The sequence below is a fragment of the Xiphophorus maculatus genome, chromosome 12 (genome assembly GCF_002775205.1).
Source record: "Xiphophorus maculatus strain JP 163 A chromosome 12, X_maculatus-5.0-male, whole genome shotgun sequence".
Lineage (NCBI taxonomy): Eukaryota > Metazoa > Chordata > Actinopteri > Cyprinodontiformes > Poeciliidae > Xiphophorus > Xiphophorus maculatus.
Genome location: NC_036454.1, coordinates 2,095,278 through 2,106,380, shown reverse-complemented (window position 1 = coordinate 2,106,380; position 11,103 = coordinate 2,095,278). Strand labels below are relative to the sequence as shown.

The following is an 11,103-nucleotide window of genomic DNA, read 5'->3' as shown; positions in this document are numbered from 1 at the left end:
TAACATGGTTCCTGTCCATCAATTTCATTCAACTGGACATGAGGTGGGCTGCAGTCCATGATCCATTTCTTACATTAATCCAGACTCCTTTTTGGTTTGGGAAATGTAATAAATTGTATTCCGCCCTCTGTATGTTCTGGGTAACGACTGTCGGGATTGCATATTACCCACTGGCAACTTGGACCGTCATTATCTATTATTTCCCTCATAATCTCTCTTACTGCAGCTTGTTTGCAATGATAGATACTTTCAATATTGTCAGAGTATTGTACTTGGAATGCTGATTGATCAGTTGCTGACAAAGGCCCTGGAATGATTGGGGGAGGATTGCTCTACATCAGCATGGGGGCGGAGCTGGCGTCATGTCAAACACTGCTGACTAATATACGCTCATATGTGTGTGTGTGTGTGTGTGTGTGTGTGTGTGTGTGTGTGTGTGTGTGTGTGTGTGTGTGTGTGATTTTCTGTGATTTTTTTCCACAACTGTAGGACCACTAGAAAGTGTGGACCCCACAAAACAGTAAGCTACTTTCAGGCCTGTAAAAATCGTCAATCCTTCTTTAATATCAGGCGGCTATTTAATGTGTTGTATACTTCTGCCCCGCCCAGTCACAACTGTAATGAAATTTTAATCTCGCTGGACGCTGAGAAAGCGTTTGACCGGGTGGAATGGAACTATCTATTTAAGACCTTGGTGATGTTTAACTTCGGTCCTAAATTTGTTTCATGGGTGAAGTTGATATATACCTTGCCAATGGCAGCAGTACGCACTAACAGTAATCTATCCAGTTATTTTGAATTGAAACGTGGGACGAGGCAGGGATGCCCACTCTCGCCACTTTTATTCGCAATTGCAATTGAACCACTTGCAGTGGCTTTGCGAAACAGCCCCAAAATTAAAGGTATTAATCGGTTTGGCACTGAACATAAAGTAAAGTTTGGTAACTTTTTATTGTTCTTTAGAAATGAGAAAATTATGCCTTCTCCATAAATTACTTAATGCCCTTCAATTCATCAGATTTAATTTTAGCTACACAAATTTTTATCACCACTTTTATTTTGTTTTCTTCCCACATATATTTTCATGGCAGCAACGTTCCTCCCCAAGATGTTTTATGTATGGCAAGAAGCAGTGACTTGTGGCCCAATCGGCTTGCCATACACCGGTTTATTTCAGGAAAGAGCATCTTGGTGATTTTTATGATTGCATATATATCTTTTGTCATAACTTTCAGGAATGAGCTGTGAAAGGACTTCCTGAATCTGTCAGCTGGCGCTTCCTGTTGCCAGCAGCTTATTCCTGTTCTAACTTCTCTAATCCAGCCCTGGTTCCTCTATTGGCCTCTTTGTGTTTGAATGAACTGAACAAAACCAACTAATTCATCGTGTTTACAAATAAACAAACAAACAGATTAATAAAGTCAGATTATACATTTTAATTCGCTCTAAAGTTTCCCAAACAGTAAATATGAATCTTTTAAAGGACTCAAATTATCAGCAGTGACTGCAGAGTCTCTACAGCTTCAGGCTTCTCTGTAATGTGATTGGAGGAGATTGAACCAATCACATCGCTCTCAGTCAGAAAGGGGCGGAGCCTTTCAAAGAAACAAGAAGTTCCACCAACATCTTCCCAGAAGCCCAGAGCATCACAGAGACGGAGAGCGGCGCTGGAGCTCAGTAGGTAACCGGTGGCCTTCCTCCTCCTCCTCTTCCTCCTGCTGCTGCTCGCTCTGTACTCTGATCATGAGCTTAATACTTTGACTAGGACAGCAGGATGGAGGGAGTGAGCGAGGATGACCTCTGCTGGCTGCAGCTGGATGACTTCAGGATGCTGCTGATTAAAACCATCGACCCGTCCAGAATCACTCCTTACCTCCGCCAGTGCCAGGTACTCTTCCTCCTCCTCCTCTTCCTCCTGACCAGCTCTGGGCTCCTCACGGTCCTCGGTTCTGATTGGACGTTGTTCTGGTTCCTGGCAGGTGATCAGCGCTGAGGATGAGGAGCAGCTCTTCAACGACCCCGCCCTGGTCATCCGCCGGAGGAAAGTCGGTACGTTCTCACAGTCCAGATCCAGTAAGACCAGAACCTGAACCAGAACCTGAGTCAGAACCTTTCACACACAGCTGCAGCTACAGTTATCATAGTGATCAATTAATCTATTGATCTGATTATTAATCAGTCGAATCAGAATCTTGGTGGATTCTGCAGATTCTTTTATTTGTGATTATTTAATGGAGGAGTTTTGAACAGATTTACAGAAACGGTTTTTTTTTTTATCTTAAACGATGGAAAATGTAGATTTGTTTCGTTCAGGTTTAATTCCTGCTCTGTTCTTTGTATAACTAATAATCGATTACTAATTTAGTTGACTATTTGCCAGTAATCGATTAATCATGGTTCATCGTTTGGACTTTTAAAGATTTAGTTCAGACATTAACTGGGTGAAAAGATGTTTCACCTTATTGATCAGTGATTATATGTTTCATCATAAAATCTAATCTGCTTTTCAGTCATTAAGTAAAAATCTGTTAAATTTAATGAAATGTTTGTTTTGCTCATATTTCTGATTGGCTGTCAGTTAAATTTAGAACATGAAGTGGAAACATGTCTGTCAAGAAAAAGACAGAAAGAACCGGAGAACCTGCAGCAGAACCCCTGAAACCAGACAGCATGAGGCAGATTATGCTGAGCAGCAGGAATAATCTGTGGGATTATTCATGGAGGGGAACAGTTTGGGTTTTACGATGGTCCTGTGAGTTCAGTCATAGTGAAGCATCACATCAGGTGATCATGAATGTGGAAGTTGTTGGAATATAATTTACCGATCTGATGTAGCGCAGCTTCCTGCTTCCTGCTTCACTTCTTTTCTTTGCCTCTTGTATCAAACAGAAACTCATCCAGAGTTTCAGGATCCGGTTTGTTTCTTCTTCTTGTGCGTTACAGTGACAGAGAGCTGGCCTGAAGAAACGGGACTTTTCTCATTCAGACAAACTACCAGACTCTGGTTCAGCCACTGCAGTTACTTAATGCATGTTGCTAATTTATTCATATTAAATTGTATTCTGGAACTTGGTTCATCTTAACTAATGAAGTTTCATTAATTAATGTTGCGGTGGATATTTGTGACCCTGGAAATAATCTGTTCAGGAACATTACAAATTAGAGACGCACCAACATGAAAATGTGGGCCGATATCGAACCGATATTTACCGATATTATATTTATTATTTTGCTAAACTTTTGCCACAATGTAAAAAGGACGACATGTACAGTTAAACATCCCATAATCCTTTGCTGCTTCACTTTAACTGTCATATGACCTAAAAACTAAAACTACAGAACCAAACTAAAACTACAGAACAGAACTAAAACTACAGAACCAAACTAAAACTACAGAACCGAACTAAAACTACAGAACTGAACTAAAACTACAGAACTGAACTAAAACTACAGAACTGAACTAAAACTACAGAACCGAACTAAAACTACAGGACGGAACTAAAACTACAGAACCGAACTAAAACTACAGAACTGAACTAAAACTACACAACCGAACTAAAACTACAGAACTGAACTAAAACTACAGGACTGAACTAAAACTACAGAACCGAACTAAAACTACAGAACTGAACTAAAACTACACAACCAAACTAAAACTACAGGACGGAACTAAAACTACAGGACTGAACTAAAACTACAGAACCGAACTAAAACTACAGAACTGAACTAAAACTACACAACCGAACTAAAACTACAGAACTGAACTAAAACTACAGAACTGAACTAAAACTACAGAACCGAACTAAAACTACAGAACCGAACTGAAACTACAGAACCGAACTAAAACTACAGAACTGAACTAAAACTACAGAACTAAACTAAAACTACAGAACTGAACTAAAACTACAGAACTGAACTAAAACTACAGAACCGAACTAAAACTACAGAACTGAACTAAAACTACAGAACTGTACTAAAACTACAGAACTGAACTAAAACTACAGAACTGAACTAAAACTACCTTCTCCAGCAGGAAGCTGATGTCGTTTAAACTGCTGTGTTCAGATGAAAATCATTTTTAGATTGAAAGATGAATTCATAGAAAACTGTTAATAGAAAACATTCGACTGTAAACATCTATAAACTCTGGATCTGTGATTCAGGCAGAAATTTATATTTTATACTTTGATTCATCAAAATGTTTTAATTTGTAAATTTGGGTCTGACTGGTCTGACTGGTGTGTTCCCAGTAGCTCTGACTGGTCTGACTGGTGTGTGCAGGAGCGCTGCTGGACATGCTGCAGCGGACCGGGATGAAGGGGTACACGGCGTTCCTGGAGAGCCTGGAGCTGGACTACCCGCAGCTGTACAGCCGGATCACGGGGAAGGAGCCCAACAAGACCTTCAGCATCCTGATCGGTCGGTCCGGTTCCTGAGCCGGCCCGTTCGGACCCGCCCGCTCTGACGCCTTCTGTTCTGTTGGTCCAGACACGGCGGGAGAATCGGGCCTGACCCAGTTCCTGATGTCGGAGCTGAGCCGCCTGCAGAGGGTGCTGCAGGACGAGCGGAGGCGGCGCCAGGAGGCCTGCTCCGTGGCCCAGGAACAGGTTGGCATGGCGACCGCTGGCCCGCGGCCAGGTGAGTGCGTGTGTGGCTGAACCAGGTGTGTGCGGTGCAGGAGGCGTGGTCCCGGCAGCAGAAGCTGAAGGAGCGGGAGCTGAAGAAGCTGACTGAGCGCGTGCAGAAGCTGCGTGAGGAGCGCGAGCAGCTGACCGAGGAGCTGAAGAAGCTCCGCCTCCACAACTACAACCTGATGGCCGACGTCACCAGCCTGACGCAGGACAAGAGCAACGCCCTGCTGGCCAACAGGGACCTGCAGATAGAGGTCGGCTGACCCCCGACCCTCTGACCCTGGAGCCCTGGCGCCCGCTGACCTCTGACCTCTGTGTGCAGGTGGAGCGTCTGAAGCACACGGTGCTGCGGGCGGAGAGCGAGACGCGGCTGCTGAAACGGAGGACCGTGAGGCCGCTGCAGCAGGTACCGACCCGCCGCTGCAGCAGGTACCGACCCGCCGCTGCAGTACGGGAAACCAGGAGGGCCAAAACTCACAGCTTCATCAGCCGGACCGGTTCGGTTCTGGGAAAAGTCTGGTTCTGATGGAAGGAAACTTTCATTTTTCCTCCCAGCAATCAGAGAAACTCTGGATGTTTAAATCCTGAATGTTTTCAGAAAACCCAAAGAGATCTGTTTGACCCGGATCCGTTTGTTTGACCCGGATCCGTTTGTTTGACCCGGATCCGTCTGTCTGACCCGGATCCGTCTGTCTGACCCGGTTCGGTCGTCTCTGCATCTCCAGACGATTCTTGCCGTTTTCTGCTTCCACACCAAACAGGAAGTTGGGTCATGTGACTCACTTCCTGTTTGCGCTAAAATCATTTCTAATTTTCCACCAAATGTTCTCAGTTACATTTTTATGGTGAAATAAGGAAGTTCAGTCTGCAGTACGCTAACCATACGATCCACCTCTGAACCTGTTACTTTGACTGGACCAGCCGCAGCTGGACTCCGTCCTTCACCATAGAAGAAGACAATGAAGAACGAGGCTGAACTGAGCATCACCTGTCCTCAGGTGATGCTCAGTTCCTGCGGCTCCTGGGTCAGAATGAGGCAGTTTAGAAATATTTCACTCATAAATATTAAAATGTTCATAATTCCCCGGCGGGTTGTGAACTCCTCCAGTTTCAGCTCTTCTTCTGCCTCCAACTCGTTTCCTCCTGACTTCGCTCCGTCCAGCGTCCCATGATGCTGCCGCCACCGTGTTGGGCCACAGTGTGATGCGTTCAGGGTCAGAGTTCACAGACAGCAGAAAACATGTGATCAGGTGTCCTCCATGATGGTTTGATGACATCACTGTGTTTCTGTTTTCATTTTGCTGATTTTCCCCTCAAGCTGCAGCTCAGATTAACATGCGAGTCGATCTTCCAGAGCAGAATCCTGACTCCGCCCTCTGACGCCTTTCTTCAACTCAACGACCAGGAGGAGCAGCAGGAGGCGCCGCCTCCGGGGAAGCAGCAGGAGGAGCTGCAGGAGGAGAAGAAGCCGGACAGGAGGGAGGAGCTGAAGGATGGCCAGCGGCTCGGCCGCGCGTCTCCGCAGATGAACCTCCTGACCACCGTGTTCAGGCTGAGGAGGGAGCTGCACAAGGCCGAGGAGCAGAGGGCAAAGGTGAGAGGAGGAGGACCGGACCGAAGCGGACTGGACTGGACTGGATTGCACTGGACTGGACTGGACTGGACCGGGCCGGAGCGGACTGGACTGGACTGGACTGGACTGGACTGGACTGGACCGGGCCGGAGCGGACTGGACTGGAGTGGACTGGACTGGACTGGACTGGACCGGGCCGGAGCGGAGCGGACTGGACTGGACTGGACTGGACCGGGCCGGAGCGGACTGGACTGGACTGGATTGCACTGGACTGGACTGGACTGGACCGGGCCGGAGCGGACTGGACTGGAGTGGACTGGACTGGACTGGACCGGGCCGGAGCGGAGCGGACTGGACTGGACTGGACTGGACTGGACCGGGCCGGAGCGGACTGGACTGGACTGGATTGCACTGGACTGGACTGGACTGGACCGGGCCGGAGCGGACTGGACTGGACTGGACTGGACTGGACCGGGCCGGAGCGGACTGGACTGGAGTGGACTGGACTGGACTGGACTGGACCGGGCCGGAGCGGACTGGACTGGACTGGACTGGACTGGACTGGACCGGGCCGGGCCGGAGCGGACTGGACTGGAGTGGACTGGACTGGACTGGACTGGACCGGGCTGGAGCGGACTGGATTGCACTGGACTGGACTGGACCGGACCGGGCTGCACCAGGCCAGGTTGTTTCTGCAGGCAGCGATGTGTTCAGGGACATGAGCTGCTGCAGGAAGGGTCAGCTTTGATGCATTCAGGTTCATCGTTACTTTAACTTTCATGCGTTTCATTTAATTTCCTTCATATTAAATCTGTTCAGTTTAGGACTGAAGCGATTATTTAAATCATTATTGACTAATTATCAATCGATTAATCGCTAACTGATACAGATTCTTTTTATATATTAAATTTTGTATTTAAGATAATAATTAGTTTAAAAAGCTGTTTAGCTTCAGCTTCTGTAAAGACGGAGAAACGTCTCCTGTCCTGATGCGATTAGTAAAGTAAAGACTTGCTGTGGATCAGAAGCTGGGAAACGTCTGATGCATTCAGGGAAGCTTTGGTGATGCGTTCAGGTGCATTTGTCTCCAGGATTAATCCTAAAATGTTTCATGTTCATGAACAACGAGGTGTTGTTCATGGTGCATTCATGGACACATGCAAGTTCAGTTTTTTCCAGCTGTGATGCATTCAGGGCCCAGACAGAAGCGTGTGTTTGTTTCAGAGTGTGGAGGAGAAGGAGGAGCTGAGCCTCCGCTGCGCTCAGCTGAAAGGAGACGCCAAGATGTACCGGCAGCAGAGCAAGCAGACGGTCCGGCAGCTGGAGGAGGTGATCCGAGAGAGGGACAAGGTGAGGAGGAGGAGGAGGAGGGGAGGACGAAGAGCAGGTCGGTGATGTCACTGACTGTGGGTGGTGTCCAGGCTCTGGTGGCGCAGGCGCAGCAGCAGGAGGAGGCGCGGCTCCACCTGCAGGAGAAGGACCGGTACAGGGAGCGCGTCCGGCAGCTGGCCGAGAAAACAGACAAGCTGGAGCTGCTCCTGCTGAGGTCACAGGGGGAGGAGCTCCAGCTGAGGACACGCCTCCGCAAGATGACCTTCAACTCCCAGCAGGTGGGTGGGGGCAGGTTGATGATGTAATGGTGATGTAACGATGACGTAATGACGGCGCTTCCTTCAACAGTTTGAGAGGAACTTGAGCAGCGAAGAAGACGGGGCGAGCGAGAGCGCCGCTAAAGGTCAGAAACTTTTAACGATGTTTCGTTTTGTCTGAAGACAGAAATATGATGTCACACCTCCAGGTTCAGATGGTCACATGATCACGTTGAGACGCCATCATGGCCGTCAAACATCGATGATTTTTGACGGTCATCGATGATCGTTCATTCCTGCGTCGGCTGGCAGGGCCGGCCCAAGGCATAAGCAAACTAAGCAGCCGCTTAGGCCCCCAGGGCCACTAGGGGGCCCCTCAGTGGAGCTGATTTTTAAATTTTTTTATTTAGTAATAATTTCTGTCTTTATAATATTAAAAACACACAATTTCACTATAAAGTGTTTTGTTTTTACAATAATATATATTTGATAATCTATGTAGAAATCATTATTTTATTGATAAAAAGAAAAACATAAATTGCTCTTGGGGCCCCTGGTGGCCGCGGTAGGTACCGCACGCTGTGCAGAGCATCCAAAGGTCAGAAGGTCAGAAGTTAAGTTAACAAAACTATGTCTCAGAAAAGGACTGAACCTCCAGGGAGGGAGAAAAGAAAGAGGAAGAATAGAAAAAGCCAAGATAAAGGTTTGTTTTAATGAGCCTTGCTAATGTAATGTAAAGTAAAAGGTTAGTAAAGCTGCTAACTTGATAGCGACCCGGACCGGACCGGACCGGTCCAGTTCAACAGCCAAACATTTATGCTGGAGTCTTTGTGTGAAACTGAGTTTAACTTTAAATGAGTTGATTCTCACGGTGGCTCTGGATATTTCTGAGCTATTTTGGCTTCAAACCGTGTTAATAAAGTTTAATAAGAATAATTCAAACTTGTCAATGTTTGACATTGTTAGCTAAATGTTTGTCCTTCAGGCTACAAGCTGCTACATGATGAGCTGCTCTATGTTGTTTGCTGCTGAGCAAAATCATTTAGTGGCTAAAAACATTATTTTTACATCAACTTCTAAGTTATGAGAAACTTCTGTTAAAATCATTTGCAGGCTCAGAATCAGACCGGTACCGGTACCGGTCCACTTTCTCAGGGGAGAAAAACTCACCTGGTATAAATTACATTTTAGATATTGGAGTAACGCTTAAAATAAATTAATTTAATCAAAGAACGTCATGAATATGTGTAGAGCTGCACCGATTGCAGTTTTCTGGCCGATCCCTGGTTACCGATCTTTAAAAGCCTGACCTGCTGATTTTGGCTGATATGAATTTATTTTGTCTGAAATGTTGCTAAATGTAGCAAGAAAGTCTCTGAGTTGGTAACAGTGAATATTATTGACTGTAAACGTTCAGACCTGGTGGGTCGGTCAGTCAAACGTCTCACTGCAGAGCAGAAGAGGACAGAGATGATTTATAAACCTTTGCTGATGAAGTTAAGATCAGCTTCACATGTAAGTATCAGCTGATCACGATGCCCCAAAATGAAGGAAATTGTCTCCCAGAAATCAACTGGTGGATAAATCAGTTGGTCAATAAATGAATCTTATTAAACATGTTTATAATGTAAACAGCTAGAGATGCAATAAGTTTATAGCAGCTGTGTGAATGACCTAATGATCGGACTGCTGACTGCAGCCGGTCCACTTTGTTAGCAGAACCAGAGGGACCCAAAACCACATTTGGCTCGGGGCCCCATGGAGGATTGGACCGGCCCTGGTTCTGGTTTCTCCTGGTTCAAGTCGAGCAAACTGACCAGCAGCATCATCATCATCTCACCTGGTCAGATGATAAACTGTGTTATTTAGAACCAGCTGGCCTGCAGACCGACCAGCGAGGAATTACAGTTTATGATTTTCCACAAAATACCAATAAAAATGTTGGTTAAAAACTTTTGGGTGAAAATTGAAGAGTTGTTGTCAAGGAGGAGCAGAAAGGGGGCGCTGTCCCTTTAAGGCTACCCTTTATGCTAGAGCGGCGGGGGGGTTAAAGGAGGATGATGTGAAAGGCAGCCCGGTCCATTCCGCTGTTCTGACTGTCCGGTTCTGGTTCTGGTGGTCCAGGCAGCAGCGAGGAGGTTCCCAGCGGGACGTCGGGGGAGAACGAGGAACCGGCCGCTCCGCCGCAGGAACACGGCCCTCCAGCAGGGGGCCCCAGGGAGTCGGACCACAGGCCCAACAATGTTGCATCATGGGTAACGTTGCTGTAACACCAGAACCGGATCGCGGTGGAAACGGACCGGGTCTCAGCCGAACTCTTGCCTCCTCTGTGCAGGACGAGCAGCCGGACGGCGGATTCTTCACGCTAAGTCGGCCCAACTTCAGGTGAGCGGCGCCTTGTTCTCCACGCTCACCCGACCCGCAGAACCTGACGCCTGGTTTTCGGTTTCCATGACAACAGGAAGCGAGCCCTGAGGTCAAAGTTCCCCAGCGGAGAGTCGGTGGCCTGTAACGTGGGGGACAGCACCGGCAGCGAGTCGGACTGAGGTCGGTCCACTGGTTCTGACCCAGCAGCAGACTCAGTTCTGATGAGGATCCGGTTCGGTTCTGACGACGTTTCACCAAAACAAACTTCTGTTTCCTGATCTGATCTTTTACAACTTCTGAAACATTTTCTGTTTCTCTTCAGATAAATAAATGTTTTATTTCTGAGAAACTGAACCGGTTTATTTAAATATTGGACCCGACCTCCAGACCAGAACCTTCAGGTTCTCACCTGGTTTGCAGTTCGTTTAGCTTCTGTCTTAATAAAACTAAATCAGTTAGAAAAACAAGCAGCTGTTTTGCAGATAAACGTAAATTGATCTTTAAGGCAGCCATCTTTGTTTTTTGTGCTAATTGTGACATTTTGTGTAAATTTGTCCTGACTGTCTCAGTGCTGCCCTCTGGGCTGAACGGTGGTACTGCAGGTGGGTTTCTGTTGGTTCCAGCGGTCCAGCTGGGTTCATGTCTACATCACTCAGGCCCGGTTCAGGTGTAAAACCGTCTCACTCAAACACGCCCCCTGGTGGCGGGTCAGGAGGTAGAATAGCGAGTATTGATCGATAGGAATAACAATAAACTTTATTTAAAAAGAGACAATGTGAAGCTCAAACAGATTAAAGCAGCTAATTCTCTCCTGCAGTCTGACGTTCCCTGAGTTACTCATGTGGTTCATCAGCAGGTTTCCTCATAAAAGTCTCCAATAACGCAGAAAAACTCTAAATATGGCAACAAAGTCCATAAGTCCAGTCATCCTCACGTGGCCACG

General features: G+C 46.9%; 1 protein-coding gene across 4 annotated transcripts; it reads left to right on the top strand.

Annotated features, from left to right (window-relative positions):
- Positions 1-1,619: 1,619 nt before the first annotated feature.
- Positions 1,620-10,539, top strand: card9 (caspase recruitment domain family member 9). Of its 4 annotated transcripts, none has more exons than XM_023343846.1 (14): positions 1,620-1,681; positions 1,766-1,888; positions 1,980-2,049; positions 4,282-4,419; positions 4,489-4,607; positions 4,679-4,885; positions 4,954-5,037; positions 5,986-6,225; positions 7,429-7,554; positions 7,626-7,814; positions 7,885-7,939; positions 9,918-10,048; positions 10,129-10,178; positions 10,255-10,539. In XM_023343846.1, exons 2-14 carry the CDS (start codon positions 1,775-1,777, stop codon positions 10,337-10,339), a joined length of 1,608 nt encoding a protein of 535 aa, XP_023199614.1. In that variant the 5' UTR covers positions 1,620-1,681; positions 1,766-1,774; the 3' UTR covers positions 10,340-10,539. The 4 variants fall into 4 exon arrangements, with proteins under 4 accessions (XP_023199614.1, XP_023199617.1, XP_023199615.1 ...); XM_023343849.1 differs by having other exon boundaries at positions 6,037-6,225; positions 10,255-10,538; XM_023343847.1 differs by having other exon boundaries at positions 1,646-1,681; positions 1,771-1,888.
- Positions 10,540-11,103: the final 564 nt, after the last annotated feature.